The sequence below is a fragment of the Kwoniella dendrophila genome, chromosome 3 (genome assembly GCF_036810415.1).
Source record: "Kwoniella dendrophila CBS 6074 chromosome 3, complete sequence".
In the NCBI taxonomy this organism is placed as follows: domain Eukaryota; kingdom Fungi; phylum Basidiomycota; class Tremellomycetes; order Tremellales; family Cryptococcaceae; genus Kwoniella; species Kwoniella dendrophila.
The window spans coordinates 1,218,235-1,234,313 of record NC_089478.1 but is presented as its reverse complement, the minus strand read 5'-3'; the positions used below and the strand labels follow the sequence as shown (position 1 = coordinate 1,234,313).

Genomic DNA, 16,079 nt, shown 5'->3' with positions numbered 1-16,079 from the left:
ATATCATAAACATTACAGTACACTTTCTGTTCTTTAAAATAGTAAATTTCGTACAAGATTTTGTTCGCTTGCCTTAGCTTTGCACAATCTACTGTTGCTTTGGCGGTTTACCACATTTGATCTCAAAGGAATTACTATACCAAAAACCATCCACCTGATTCAACTTTACAACCATTTTACGTTTCATCAGTTGTGTTTGTTCTCTCAATAAACTTCCATTAAGAAGTACGCCTCTTTGACTCCACCTAACGACATTATTCCAGGAAATCAAAAAGTCAAACTGAAAGAACGATTCTTTATCAATCAACCTTCCAACGATTCAAACCGTCAGATACAGTTAGATCTCACCTTTGGAAGCATAGACTGAACGCTTTTCACTCGACATATCATCCAATCTGTAAGTAAAACGTAGTATGACTTATTCAGGGTAATACTGTAAGGAATCAAGTTGACTGATTTCTTTGGCTTGACCTACTTCTCTCTATCCCACAAAACCTTCTTCTCAACATTACTTTATCGTCTCACCCATTCTGACCATTAATCATTTATCTTCCATATATGTTTTCACCCGATGATTGTCCTTTGATTCCATCGGTATTCAAATCAATTTCAACATCTTTAGGTGGAAAGAAGCATCTTTCGGGAAGACGGTTAAGGTATTAGGTATAAGGGATTATTTTAAGGATCTTTAGACAGTTTTGATAGGGTAGCGGTATAGTAGTTATACTCGTACTGCAAAAATCAAAAAAGCTAGGTACAGTGAAGGAAAAGCAGTCGCGACCAGCCTCATTCAACTTACTCATTTACATATTATCATCATTATCATTATCCTGCTACAACCTGGATATCTCTTTATTCTCTTATCACTGAATACTTCATCGACCACTTGATCATCCTTCATAAAATCTCAACAACGAGTCTAATACAATCTTTTGGTAAAATATTGTTCACCAGGACTGCAAAAATTAAACCAAAACTCTTGGTTCTCCACATTCCTTTCAACCAACTTGCAAATCATCCTAAAACCTGAATCACATCTATTCATTCAGTCTGTTTCTCAATCCAGCCTCTCAATCACTCATCAGTTGTCCCTCTCTACAGCAAATTCAGCTACCTACAACAACGAGGCAGGGCTATTCTGTATACTAGACATATATCGGCGAAGTCCTATTCATCGATAGTGTCTCACCTCAGCTAGGTCAGGCTCGCATCTCTCAGGTAACTCAACATAGTGTATGAGTTATTTGCATGCAGTCTGTATGGTTATTACTGTGCGGTCATAATATGTGAGTCCTGTCTCACGATTTATTCGAACGAGCGGAGATCTTTGATCCAGCTCAATGCGATTGCTTTAACAACCCCACAGGCATAATTGGCCCCGGTCTTTCATGCCATTATCGAATTTACTCTCACTTTAATCTTTACATAAACCACTTATGATTTATCAGGTGATTTCGACAAAGATCGCTGACAACGATATTTCTCGCTCGACCTCTGATAGACCACAAACCTGTACATCAGAACTTCTGCTTTGACAATAAGTCTGGCTTAGCCCAAAACCTTTCTATCCTCAAAATTCACAATATCAATTTACATCATGGACGCTTTTTCGTCTTCACCACTAATGGAGTCCTTTCCATCCTCTCGATTCCCCTCTCCGATACCATCACCCACTCAAACCGATACCGATTTGCCAATTGAAGTTGATCAATCCTTCAACTCTTCTTTATCGTTTAGCGAGACTTCACCTTACTTCTCCCCATCTCCAGCTGTGCGACAAAAAGAAAACATCTCTCCAATGCTCTCGACCGGCTCCAATAGCTTTTTATCACCATCACCTGCATTCTCCTTGAAACCTCGTCGACCGGATCCAGTACCTTTACAGCGGTTGACTGTGCCATCGCCTTCGAAAGCTTCAAAGATGGACCTCGAGGACACCATGAGACCACTCTCTGCCAGACCATTAGGTCAAGGAAGAACATTTGGAAGGGAATTATCAGCAAATATCATGCAACGATCAGCTGGACCTGCTACAACAAAAGCTAACAAGGGAAAGATGTTGCCTCCCACTTTGCCTGATGGAAAGAATGCAATTAGACCAAGAGGTGGTATCCCTATGCAATGGACTTCGTCCAACGAAGAAACTGGTAGACCAAGATTAGGGATGCAAGCCTCATTGTTCAGACGAGAGGTTAGTCAGATAAAGTACTCTCGAAATATGCATGAACTGACATCCGTTTAGACCGACCCATCTATGTCCTTATCACCTTGCTCTGTCGCTTCCACCTCAATCAGCGACGACTTTTGCATGGACGTTGACTCTCCTGCCATCAAGTCACGTCGTTCATCAACCCAGCAATCTCCATCCTTCAGTGGCGCAGCTTCTTTTTCTGGATCACCAGGACTCGGTTCATTTTTCTGCGAATCTCCTGCCGCTCCATCTGCTCAAGCACCAACAAAACGAAGATCACTCGTCACTGGTTCTCCTGCTTCGCCATCATCTGGATCGCCTTCTGCTAAACGAACTTCACTCGGACTTGGCTTAAGTCGTCCTCCACTCGAAAAAACCGCTTCTTCGAGCGCAATGTTATTTGGTGCAGGTCGATCAAGCACTGTAGCAGCTCGACGAAATCCATTATCCAAGCGACCCGCTTTAGGACCTCTAGCTGCTGGCTCTTCAGTGGAAGGTGGAATACGAACAGCTTCAGCTGCCTCTGCCTTTCCTATCCTTTACGCTGCCCCCAAACCCACTTTAGGCGGTGGTAACTCCGGTACATTTCCTCGATCTGCTATGGCACCTATGCGAAGAGCTTTCTCAGTATGCGACCAGAACAAAATGCATGAACAGGAAGAAGATGAAAGTGAATATGAAGCTTCACCTTCAATGGCCGGTACCCAAGCAGAATATATCAGAAGATATGGCCCTCGTGGCATACCCAAAGTAGACGGTTCTCCTGGATTCAAGCCAGCTCGAGCATCAATCGCTACTTCTGGCGAAGGAATGGCCAGTCCTGTCGGATGTAAAGGAAAACAAAAACAGAAAGTTAGTCCTTATGGTCCTGGCGGATTACCTGGTTTTGGGGATAATGAAATGGATGGAAAGATTTTACCTTGTCATAAAGTCAAAGAAGATGGTTTAGTGCGTATCACTCCTAATACCCTTCAGAGCCTCCTTACTGGTAAATATTCCTCAAAGGTTAAACGATACCATATTATCGATTGTCGATTCGATTACGAATATGAAGGAGGGCACATAGAAGGAGCTATCAATGTCAAATCTATGGATGCTTTAGATCAACTGTTACTATCGGAATCAACTGGTGTACATGCTGGTGGTAATGCTCTACCAGTACCAAGTAGAAGCGGTGAATTGGGTGAAGGAGAACAAGTTGTCTTGGTATTCCACTGTGAATTCAGTGCTAAACGAGCTCCAACATTTGCTAAACATCTTAGATCAAGAGATCGTTTAATTAATAATGCACTTTATCCTAAAATATTTTATCCTGAAGTATATATATTAGAAGGCGGATATTGTGGGTTCTATCAATCTCAACCTAATTCGTGTGATGGTGGATATACACCTATGGATGACCCAAAGCATTTCGAAAGAAGAAATTCAGATTTGCATGATTTCAGAAAATTCAGTAGAACGAGATCTTTCACATATGGTGAATTACAATCTAATCAACCCACTGCAAGATCATCTGCACCATTACCTTGTCCTCCATTAGCTTTTGCAGCTGCTTCAGCCGCTACAGCAAGAAGACATGGTCAAGGTGGTTTAACGATAACAGAAGAAGATCATGAACATGGTTCTTCACCTACCGGTCCAGGAGGTGATAGTTCAAGTGGTCAAGAAAATTCACCTTGTCCAAGGGCAGTCTCAATGGGTCAACCACCAATCTTCGGTTCAGCTAAAACTAGAGTACTTGGTAGAGTAGGCTTCAACAGAGTTGCCTCTTACGCTGGCACCGGTATACGGCATTAAATATCAACATAAACCTTCGCAACTCATAACCCGCAATTAATCCTTTATCCGTTAAACAAAATTACTGTATCATCAAACCCCGTCACTTATTCCTTTTTTTTTTGCCTTGCATTGCATACTACATAGCATAGCATTATTTGCATTTCTCATTTTCTCACTTCTGGACATTATCATTTCGCTTAGCATAGCATTGCATAGCATAGGTACTTTGTTATCTTCTTTTCTTTTGGGCATCTTCCTCAACATTCTAAATTGTACATACTCTTTGTTCTTGCTCTTACTTGTTTGCTTGTCACTTAACATTATACTGTAGCCTTAATTCCACCTATACCTTTTCTGCCCGCTCTGTTTTGCATAAATTGCATTATCTCCTAGTTGCTTCTCTTGCATATTTGCATGATCGATGGACTGTTATAACTTGCTCTCAAATATATATACGTAAACTGTGAATATCCAAACTCCTATCATTTTGTGAATATAATGCATGTGTTTTGATAATACAGAGGTTTTGATGACGGTACATTTGAGCATTGCACATCTATAATTTATTGTTGATACATAAAGATGAATAGCAGAAATCACAAGACACACGATGAATAATCAATTACTAGCGAGTTTGTTTATGGGAATTTGGCGACCACTTCATCTAATTTCTTCTCCAGATCAAAACCAATCAAAGTATCTAACAATCTGACTAATTTATCTGGATTGTTATCGACCAAATTAGCCATATCTAAAGTCGTACCATTTTCCTTGATTAAACCGACTGATTTAGCAGCAATTAAACATCTTTGATCTACATAAGGAAAAACTTCTTTCCATTGATTTTGTATCCTTCTCAAAAAAATACTTACTCCAACAGGTCCAATACCCATTATAGTTGAAATCATTTCACCTACTCTTTTTTGTGCTGCTTCAACATTTCCATTTAAAGATTGAATAGCTCTTTTTATACCACCTAAATCCCCTTCTTCATTTTCACCATTTAAACCTTTAACACCTTGACAAAAATTTAATAATTGAGTTGTAGTCTTTTCTTTATGTTGTGTTCTTGCTTTAAACAAACTTTCCAAGATAAATTCTTCACCTTGATCAGATTGAGTTTGTTTTTCTAATTGAGAAAATTCACCAAAATTATAAGGTGAATTTAATAATGTACTTATAGTTCTTAAACCTAATTTATGTGATAATGGTTTGGATAATAAAACTGAACATAATAAAACTTGAAATGGTGTTAATTTTGAATGTGGATATCTAATATAATTTTTCGCATTTTTCTCCTCTTCTTCTTTTTGTTTTTCTTCTGTCATTGAAGGATGAATTTGTTCAGATTCTTTTTTCTGTTTCCTTGAAGCTTTAGGTTTAGGTTTTGGTGCGTCTGGTTCAGATTTAGGATTAGATGGTGATGTATGTTTTGACCAATCTACTTCACCATATCCCCTTGCAGAATGTGGATTAGAAAGATCTAAGGCTTCATCAGATAACAAATATTCTAATAATGCTTTAGGATTTTTGGTTCGAGTTCGTGCTGCATCAGCTAATACCTTTTCTTGCATTTTTAATTTTCTCCTCGATAATACTTCAGGTTCATCAAGTTCTTTCTTGGTCTTCTCCTTCTTTATCTTAGTTTTTGAATCTGATTTTGATGTTACTTTAGATTTCGATTTCGATGTCTCTATCTCCTCATCTGATTCTAGCTCTTCCTTAGCCTTGTTCTTGGACTTGGGCTTGGTCTTCGATGTAGGAGTAGGTGTTTTGCCGATGGATTTGCTTTTCTTCGGAGAGGGTGTTTTACCATTACCATTCGTCTTTCTACTTTTTTTTGGTGGTTCTTCATCATAATCTTCGTCATCCTCATCCTCCTGATCATCCTCTTCAGCTGACTCCTCGTGGTATTCTTTTTTGAATATTTGAAATTAGCTCATTATCGTGATCCTGCTCATACTATAAATGCTGATGTATAGACCTACCATCCTCAGTCAACTCGCTTCCACTGCTGCTAGCAATACTTGCCGCGTCCTCAGACTCCTCTCTCACATCATCATACTTTCTTTTTGAGCTCGCGGCGACTCTCGACCTTGCTTTGGGTGCCATATTCTACACTTCGGTGTTATGTGAAAGAAGATCGTACAGTGTTTAATCGAAAGAACGAAAATATTGACCTGTAGAAATTGTGTATATAATGTTGGACTATACTATGAGTTGTGTTGTTGCACTACAGAGTGACGTGAAACAACAAAGACGACCATGACAGTGAAAAGTAATGTTCTCAAATAAGTTAACTTATCCCAAAATTCGTGCGATCGGGAATCATACGTCATACCGTGTTTTCCTCATTGTTTGTTTACCGGAACTCGCGATCGGCAACAACGTTAGCAGGCACGGCCAGACCCTGTACCCGTACACAGACTTGGCTGATCATATTATCATATTGGATGACCAGAAACAAACACAGTATGCTGAAAAGCATGCGTTGAATGACTAGCCTACCTAATACACACAAGGGTTTATCATCATATGACTGACCTAAGGCAGATATTTATGTTGATCAACAATCGAAAGTGTATAGAGCCCAAAATAGGCAATGATGTCCTTTGCAAAAGTGGCGTGGCGGGTGTTAAGGTAATTTGGCCTAGGTAAGCCAGGCTTGACTATTCAGTTAGTTAACTAATGGTACAGCACTTCTTGTCAGAAGAAAGTGATGCGATATCTGATTCATCGCAGTATCAGGACTCTGTTTTTTATCAAATATATATAAACTTTGGTCTTAAATGATAAAGCGATATATTCTGAATCAAAAACACATCTTCCAATATATAAAATCCAAAGATAAAAAAGTCATTTCGATACTTCAAAAATGGCACCATTTTCACCATTACCACCGACTCAGACATCATTTCAACATGAATTCAAGATACCAAACTCTGGAGTAGCTTTGTTATTCGGTCAAACCAAAACCAAAACCAAAACCAAATCCATTTTACAAAAACCCGAAAAGGAATATTCTAAAGTACCCTCCAAGCCAATATTAAATAAGGAGATTCAAGCAACATACATGGAAATCCTGTTTAAAGGTGGACATTTATCATTTGGTATATTATTTTGTTTATTTATTTCTACATTATGGTTATTAGCTGCATTTTCAGCTGCACAATTGACTTTATCAATACCATCGTCATCAATGATAGATCAATTGAATGTAACTGAATTAGAAGCTAATTTATGGGGTGAAGTTGGTATGTATGAATTAAGTAATTGGCGAAGAATCAGAACAAATGAAAATGAAAACTCCTCAAATGGAAATGGGAAATTCGCTGAAATCAGTCATAGGTATAAAAGAAATGAAGCTGTTTTAGAAAAATTGAGAGAATCAATGATTGACTTGAAATCAAATGCAAAAACTTCTACCTCAAACACAAACGAGTTACCGGTCCTTTCATCATCTTCCACTGCTGTGTCACCAGTCCAGTCACCCATTCCAGGATCTCCACTTCAAGAAGATCTAATTTCAGGAGCTCAGCGTAAAGAGCGAAGACAAAGGGCTATGAACAACTTCAGCAACAGTAATAATGAAGAAGCAACTCGTGAGCCCAGCCTAATTTCCGAGATCCAGCGTAGCGAGCGAAGGCAAAGAGCTTCGGGCAACTTCATAGTCAGTACAAACATCGAGGTGTCACCTGAAGAAAACACGATCTCAGAAATTCAGCGCGACCAACGAAGGAGAAGGGCGATGATGGCCAGCCTCGTAAACCATAAAAACAACGAAGTACTACCTGAAGAAACTATATCAGAGATCCAACGGAATGAACGAAGGCGAAGAGCGAAGGGCAACCTATTCGATATCAAAAGTAACGAAGCACCAGCTGACGAAAGTCTAATTTCGGAGATTCAACGAAATCAGAGAAGACAACGGGCTATGGCTGATTTCATTAATGGTAACTCAGATGATAATGATACCGTCGCTGACCCAAGAGGTGCTGAAACTTTGGCTTCTAGAAAACATAGACATAATGAGCAGAAACAAAATGGAGATGGTGGCTTATAACGTAAATTCTTTCATTCCAATCACCAGCCACAAACGCATCACGGACAATAGTTTGGCAGGTTTGTTTTAATTAATATACATTCTCGATAGACCTTTTCTAGCATTTACATATATACACTCTGTACAATATCTCATAGATAGCATTCATAAATGAGATTTAGATTATATATGTGATCATTCGGCAACAAGCGGTTTTTCCAAATTTGCCACATTCAGTAACCTCATCCTTACAAATTTTCAAGAAAGATTTGGCTTGTGCTGAAGCATGTCTTGTGATCTCGTGTCCTACTTGATTTTGTCCTCGTTGAGATTATCGTCTCTCATGTTGAGCCAAAAATCGATAATTTGTCCTTCCAACCCTTCGTTGACGCTGATTTAGGTCGAGGTTGAGCCTTAATGGGTGAAATGACAGTAGTTCCATTTCTGTTTGGTGGCAATCCACTATCCCAGTCATCTTCATCAGTGTATATCTGCTGGTTCTGATTTTTAGTCTTCAACCATTTCAACCCCAAATCAAAAGACAAACTAGGGAACTTTGTAGTTTTCGGTTTTGTCTTTTGCGGTGTTTGTTTGTGCTGTTGTTGTGAATCTGTTTCCGTTTGAGTATGTGTTTCTCCCGTGCTCTCATAGCTGACAAACAGGTATGTATCAAGTTAGCCGGCTTGCAAGGTGTGGCAAGATCGGTAATGGATATGAACTTACTCGTGTCTAGCTCTGAGGTTTTGTTCGTTGGGGCGATTGGTTATATCTTCGCTTGCCGCTCTTCTTTCTGCAGGTTTACGCCACTTTGACCATTTGCGGGAATGTGTCGTTTCATTGGGATTACATATTGAGCAATTTGCCTATAGGTAATGGCGAGTATGTTAGTCTCTCTGTCGAATATAAAGTATTAGTAGCTTACGTTTGGCTGACAGGGGTTTCTCCTACAGTTAGAACAGATGAAGTGTCCTTGAGAGACATATGGCCAGCCTTTGGAAGATGAACTTAGCGAACAAGGATCATTGCGAACTTTGTCGAGACAGCTGATCAAGCAGACCATGGATATTGAGGAGTTAGCGTACATATACTCATGTGTAGACAGTTTCATACTCACGCCTGACATGTAACTTGACTATCATGTTCTCGTTTTTGATATGCATTGCCGTTAGTGTGCCTTTTAGTCACAATACTTGGTCTTCTACCAAGAACCCCTTCTCTCCCAGTCGAATCCTCAGGTGCATAATTACCCATCACATCAACAAATCGTGCTCCCTTATTGTAATCTGAGGTCAAACGATATTCAGCTAATCTTGCACCTAATTCGTCTGCACTTAGATCTGAACCTAAAAAGATACTGCCTCTAGTTCTATCATCTATACTTCTGACTTCACTTTGATCAGTCTCCGAAGTTCTGGATCTGGATGACAATGAAGTAGAAAGATATGATGTATTGCCATTACGATTATCAGGATTTATTATTCTGAATTCTGATATCTGCTCATTTACATTATCATAATCGCCATCAACTACACTTTTACGATGGCGAAGATGAGACGAAGGCGATATTGCATATCCTTCTAAAGATCTTTTTCTTGATGATTCTGAATGATATAAGTTATGTGGCTCGGATGACGATACTAACATTTGGCTCTGATCTTCGTCACCAAGGTAAAAAGATGGTCTTGTTCTCTTTGACCTGATTGCACCCGTTCTATTCAACTCTCTATGATCTCTTGGTCCGTTGGGTTTCGGTCTGCCTTTTGGCCACTTTTGAAGTTCTATAGGAGGCAATAAAGGGGTATGAGGTGGTTCATCTGATGTAGGATCCGAAGCTCTTCTGTAGTTTGGTATATATTTTGTCTTGATCATTGTGGTGACTAATCCTTGGTCGTTGGTATCCATCAGTAGATCTGGAGCAAATTCGGTTGTAATGAGCGTTTGACGTAAGTCAGACTGGGAAAGTTGTCTGACACTCCCGTTGTCTTCTTCATCTTCTGAATAATTTGTGGTGTCGTTGTCTATGTATCCATCATTGTTGGTTTGAATGATAGAGTGTATTGATATGTCGTTATGATCTGGTAAGTCCCATACATGCGGATGTTTTGTTGATACAGGATCTGAATGAGTTCGAGTTGACATTATCCTCCTTTTCCTATTTCTTGTTTTCGATTTGATACCTAATTTGACTGATCCACAAGAAGATGAATATCTATAATTATTACCATGTGAATAACTTGATGTTCCACCTTCTTCTTCTTCAGTCAACAAGGGAGGTGTATAGTAATTATTTGAACGTAATGATGTTCTTGAAAATTCTGATTGTAATATTGCTGAAGACATCCTATGTACAGTAATCACATCTCACAAAAAGGAAAGAGGAGGAACGATCATTAAGCAATCGCAATTGAGAGAGGATGTAAAGAGGAAGCGAATAAGTCCTTTCTTGATGGACGAAAATCAGGATACTTTGCAAAAAAAGCAAGAAGACTGTTCTCTCTTTCTTTTGGAAAAAAACAGAGGTCATCATCTTTTACATACGTACAAAGCTGTGTAAATGTGAAGGAGAAAGACATATCAGAAGACCAGGTTGAGTTATTGATTATTGTGCAGAAAAAGATCGAAATCCAGACTTCATAGCATTAAACTTATCTGAAACCTCAAGAAAAACAGGAATAAAATCTAAAATTTCAATTGAAATTTATTTCCCTCATATTAGAATGTTCGAGTAGTCGTAAGCTTATGTCTCATCTTCTGCATTGTTCTGGCCTGATTTCGCCAAAAATAAATGAATTTAATCAACGGTGGTTGTGACCATGTCCTTGTTCTGTTCAAAGATGCATAGAGAAGCCTGTTTCATAACTTCGAGCCCCACATTCACAGACATCACCTTTTTCATACTGCCAAGGATGTATACTGTAATAATCAGCGGTCTCCTATGGACCCACACATTCATAGCTTCCAGAAAACATATCATCCCGTTTACGTGTCTCATGTCCTCTGAGAAACATGCATGTGGTTCTGGAATATGTTCACTAGCAGTGATCGACGTTGACTGACTAATTTGGTAAATCAGGTTCAAATTCCAAATAACCTTATCTACGATTGCGAATCCTCACTGTATCTATTGTCAGGGTGAACGGCTTGATTATTCAATGATGCTGATGTTTGCCGAATCTATGTTACACAACTTGAACATAAAAACATGATGTCATCTCTCTGGATTTTACTATTCTAAGCTAGCTATATATTATATATATACCGTACGGTCGAAGGCCAATTTTTCGTCATTGTTGTATGCAAAATGATGTTGGTAAAGATACTATACTATTTGATGATGAGGACGATATGATGATAATTATATAATCAGTTGCTGCAAAAGCTGAGATGTAAGGATTCTAGTATAAACCTAAGCATCGATGATCATTGGCTCGTCGGCGGTGCCTTTAGGTATTTTGTTTTCTGCTGTAGTTGGTGCTGATGTCGAAGCAGGTGAAGAGAAGAAAGCATTCACTGGTTTCGCGGTAGGGGCTGCGATCGATGTAGGTGTAGAAGCTGAGGTAGCAACTGGTACTGGATTGGGAGGCGTTGATCCGATAGCAATCTGCGTAAATACTGGTCAGTGACTCTACAACAATATGCAAGTCTTGCGAAGTAGCACACTTACCCATGCTTCAGATTTGACTTTCCATTGACTGTCTTTAGTTTTACCTTCTCTAACAGCAACTTCTTTCAATTTAGCCTCAATGGCAGCCTTTGTAGCTATATTTTCGAATCTTTCCCGCAGCTGAGATACTAAATCAGGTTTAATCTTTTTACTTCCTTCAATGAGGCTATATAAATCGCCAAGATGTTCTTCGGGGAAACCGACTTTGGGTGGAGGTCGTGAACGAGATTGAACGGTTGCATCCCCATTACTGATAGGTACTGGGGTATTGTATATCGGTTTGGACGATATTGAAGATGAATTAGGGATGGAGATGATCTTCTCGGGAATAGGAGGTGCCACAGGTGTTGGCGTGATTGTTTCGACAGATAATATGCATTTGACATTCAGACTAGTACCGATGGCAATGGTGCTAAAGGTTGATTTGAATTGTTGTACAGGTTCGGGTGCACAAAAGGTAAAGGGGTCAATGGAATGAGGTGTATCTAAGCAGAACTTTTCTGTCAGGCCCTATTCCATTCGTGAAAAGCTGTAATAAGCATACTCACCATTCAAAAGCTGTATTCTATACCCTTCCAATCCTTCCACTCCTTCTTCCCCTATGTTTTGCTCCCATATAGGCCCTTTCCAAGTAGGAGTGAGCTTGACAACTTTCTTGGGTACATCCCTTGATTTTTTCACCACCTTCATGGGCAATCGCGCTTGTTCAAGAGGAGCAAGAGGATCTGCATCACCGTCTGCAGGAGTGAATTCAACATCCTCTGCATCGTCCAACCAATCGTCAAATTCTCCATCATCTTCGTCTTCCTCTTCGTCTTCTTCGTCTTCTTTGACTTGGTTCTCACCGAAATCATCCACGTCTTCTCCACCCTCATCATCTACCCAATCATCACTCGAATCGTACGAATAGTCGAAAAGAGGATCTTGCGCGAAAGGATTACGAGGTCCAACAACTACCGATTTTTTGGTGAATGTGCCTAATCAATGTTGATCAGCTTCGAACGTCTTCAATCCGCATTTTATCAGTGAACTCACCGCAATAGGGGGGTCTGGTTTGTTGATCGAACGCAAGCGTTTTCCAGGGGAACCTGCGCTTATCCTTCAACTGACTCAATACTGCACGAGGGTCTTCCGCATCTTCCAGACTACTGTATACGTCTGCGACAGTACCATATGGTGGCATGGTCTTCAATCCTTTAGGTAAACATTTTCGGGATGAGCCAAGTTGACAGCCATGTTTGCCTAAATGATCATTGATGAAGTCTGTATTTACATCAGCTTATGTCCTGCAACAGACAGAGATGCCATTGAGCTACGATGCACTTACCTTTGCTGTCCCACTTTCCTATGTTGCTTTTATAATCCTCAGTTGCCGTGCCATCATTAACAGAGCTCCTCTTAGTGGTCCATTCATTAATCTCCGCTACATGGACATGAGCCCTTTTGTTCATCGGTCTAAACATTCTTGCATAATCGCTAACCCCTGCCTTTATGGGTGAGGCATCGGCTTTCAATCCTTCACATATAATTAGCTTTCATCTGGACATGAACAGAAAAGAGCTTCTACGACACTTACTAGACGGACCTGCTTCACTAGCTCGACTTATTGGAGGAGTAGAAGGTGGTTTGGCTTTGAAGAACCCTAACATAGCTTTGGCTTGTTTGGCTACAGCAGCTTCTTTTCGTTCCTTCACTTTCTGTGTCGCACTATATATAGAGAAGTCAGTCAAGTGTATTCTGGTTAGTGAAACACAACGTACGCTTTCTTCTCCGCTAGCTCAGCTTTCTTTGCTTCTCGTTCCTCTTTCTTCAGTCGAGCCGCTTCCTCCTAAAATGTTATGTCAGTATAGCAACGAGCGATACTCGAGTAAAGACTTACCTCTTCTGGAGTCAATTTGCTTTTCTTGTTGGGCGAAGCACTTCTTCCTCTTGATTCAACAGTATTTGCAGTCCCTTCTCTGCTTTTCCTACGACCTAAACGAGGTGATTCCTGCACCTAAAAAATACTTAGTTTCGCTATTGTGATGAACGGGTACCACATCACTCACCTCGACCACTTCCTCTACTTTAGCGGGTTTTTCCTTTACCTCTTTCGTCTGATTTTTGTCTACCTTATCGCCCTTGATCAGTTCTAGCCTTTCAATATCGTCCAAACCATTCAAAATCCTCAAACATTCCTCCCTGGCTTGTTCTCGCTCTTTCTTTCTTGCCAATATCCCTTCCAGCTGGTCTGATGAGAAGTATTTTTGAATATCGTTGGCCTCCCAACATCGTATCTGTAAGGCTGCTGGTATTTTTGTTGTTGAGGTTGAGGGAGAAAAGTCTGAGGGGAGAAAACCATATTGCGTTAAAGAGAAGAGTTTAGGTATAAGTGGAGTAAGAGATTCATTCGGAAGGGGATCTGCAGAACATCGTCAGCTCATCTAGGGAAATCTGTAGGACTAAAGCGCAAAGTGAGCAGACAAGTTACATACCCTGCCCTCCTTTTATTACATCTAGAGCTAATTTGAGATGTTTGATGAATAAAGATTCATTGCTTGAATTACTGAATCATGTGTAAATTGTCAGTTAATCCGGCTTAAAGAAACAAGATGAAAGTAGTCAGCTTACAGTTCATGTCCAGCCATCACTATCAATCCCCAAAATTCTTCAGGTATTTCAGTAATTGTTCTACCAGATTCCACTTCGTCTAAGATCCATCCTTCAAAATTCAATAATTCTAACATGTATAGGCAGAAATCAATCAGCCTTGGGATTGTCATTTATTAAACGATATTTGGTTACTCACGTCTTCTAGGTAATTTACGTGCTGAGGATTCTTGTTTGAATAACAATTTTCTGCCTTTCAGCTCCACGAGCGAAGTTGTTATTGATGCTGAAGCTGACGATAGATGTGATGAGTTTCACATTATCTCTTGTATAATTCCGACTCCAGCAATAACTCACGTTCAAGCTTGAACTTCTTATCCAGACTTCCATTCTCTTTATCTTCATTTTTCATTCCTACGTTACAAGCAAGATTAGATTGATGTTTGAATGTAGGTTAGCTGATGTACTTACCACCTTCACTAGCCTTTCTCTTCAATCCATCTTTAGCAGGACTTGAACCCATTTGGGACTCGGTATTACCTATCGTAGTGTTGGGTGTCATAGGCGCTACAGAGCGTGCGGTATCGGATGTCATAGCTTATCTATGCCGAAACGGTTGATAGAATAGCTTGACTGTCAGTATAGAGTCTGTCAATGTTATTTTCATCAATGATTCAATCCACCAAAATATCGAATCATCATGACACCAATTGTAGGTGATTAATGGTTGACGCGTGCAAACATCAACCTTTTACGAGTAACCAACGAACATGACAATTCAACAATTCAGACGCGTCCGACAGCGGCGATTGACGGCGTTATACAGCTTGTAGCACAGCTGTAGTTGGTTGTGGCATTCTATGCAGTAATGTTTTGCAGAGTACAGCATTCTGAAGCAAAGAACCAAGTTGGAAGATGTGTAGCGAGACGTATAACGATTATGTCAATCCCCTCAAGAATTGGCAGACAGTAACATGTATGATAGGAGCTTGTTTGTCTTCGGCTTCACTTGTGTTACATACGCCACAGTTCACACGACCAAGCTTTTATTGCTCAACTTTGGTCTACATGTCGCAAATCAACCAGTTCATGTGAATGTTGCTTAACTCATGAAATCGAATGACATGTATACAATGATAAGAATCGATTACTTCGATGAATTAGACATTAGACACAAGGTACCGACCCGTTACGCATTCGATCCATCTATTGATTCTGCTACACGTATACCGAGGGGACCCCTCTACATACTGTGTTTTTCTTTGTAGCTCATCCAAGTTTAAAGCAATATGAGGCCTAAAAAGTCTGTGGCGGTAAGATGATCAAAAGTCTTTTAGTATTGATTTTGTGATATAGAATTTGGTGTTTGTCAATCTTAAAGGCTCAGATTTCCAATTTGTTTTTCGTTCCTCTTTTTCCATCACAAACATTGTACGTAGCGTGATATCAAAGAGGCTATGACATATATAAGCTCCTCAGTGCTTGATAGAGCAGTCAAAATTGGACAACCATTCATCTGCACATCGCTTCGATACATCTTGACTTGCCTAAAAAGATCCTTTAATTAGGATCTATTATTAATATCTATTATTAATATCGCAAAGTCATTTTCGAAGACTCGATCAAATCATGAACCCCAATCTAAGGTGTCGATTTGAAAGTTATCGAGTCGGATCATTTACGTTAACTTGATATTCTTTTACCCTTACATTCCATGGTAGCGCTAAGAATGAATTTGGCATCGATGACATCAATAAATCTATTTTCTATCGCTTCGCTATTAACGTTTAACGGTGATTGCAAGGTAGACACAG

The 16,079-nt window shown here is 39.8% G+C and overlaps 5 protein-coding genes across 5 annotated transcripts; 2 read left to right on the top strand and 3 right to left on the bottom strand.

Moving 5' to 3' along the window:
- Positions 1–1,597: 1,597 nt before the first annotated feature.
- Positions 1,598–3,988, top strand: L201_002762 (uncharacterized protein; the record flags this gene model as incomplete). The annotated part of the gene is made up of 2 exons (XM_066218531.1): positions 1,598–2,191; positions 2,243–3,988. The coding sequence occupies 2 exons, from the start codon at positions 1,598–1,600 to the stop codon at positions 3,986–3,988; spliced, it is 2,340 nt and encodes a 779-aa protein (XP_066074628.1).
- A 620-nt stretch (positions 3,989–4,608) lies between these two features.
- On the bottom strand, positions 4,609–6,082 carry L201_002761 (uncharacterized protein; the record flags this gene model as incomplete). The annotated part of the gene is made up of 2 exons (XM_066218530.1): positions 4,609–5,885; positions 5,959–6,082. The coding sequence occupies 2 exons, from the start codon at positions 6,080–6,082 to the stop codon at positions 4,609–4,611; spliced, it is 1,401 nt and encodes a 466-aa protein (XP_066074627.1).
- Positions 6,083–6,845: 763 nt separating this feature from the next.
- On the top strand, positions 6,846–8,033 carry L201_002760 (uncharacterized protein; the record flags this gene model as incomplete). The annotated part of the gene is made up of 1 exon (XM_066218529.1): positions 6,846–8,033. One exon carries the CDS (start codon positions 6,846–6,848, stop codon positions 8,031–8,033), a length of 1,188 nt encoding a protein of 395 aa, XP_066074626.1.
- Positions 8,034–8,353: 320 nt separating this feature from the next.
- On the bottom strand, positions 8,354–10,352 carry L201_002759 (uncharacterized protein; the record flags this gene model as incomplete). Its single annotated transcript, XM_066218528.1, has 4 exons — positions 8,354–8,663; positions 8,736–8,875; positions 8,935–9,055; positions 9,127–10,352. The coding sequence occupies 4 exons, from the start codon at positions 10,350–10,352 to the stop codon at positions 8,354–8,356; spliced, it is 1,797 nt and encodes a 598-aa protein (XP_066074625.1).
- Positions 10,353–11,418: 1,066 nt separating this feature from the next.
- Positions 11,419–14,860, bottom strand: L201_002758 (uncharacterized protein; the record flags this gene model as incomplete). Its single annotated transcript, XM_066218527.1, has 14 exons — positions 11,419–11,613; positions 11,677–12,161; positions 12,225–12,653; positions 12,712–12,939; positions 13,004–13,192; positions 13,253–13,383; positions 13,437–13,504; positions 13,556–13,666; positions 13,725–14,077; positions 14,151–14,221; positions 14,287–14,395; positions 14,465–14,557; positions 14,623–14,679; positions 14,737–14,860. 14 exons carry the CDS (start codon positions 14,858–14,860, stop codon positions 11,419–11,421), a joined length of 2,643 nt encoding a protein of 880 aa, XP_066074624.1.
- Positions 14,861–16,079: the final 1,219 nt, after the last annotated feature.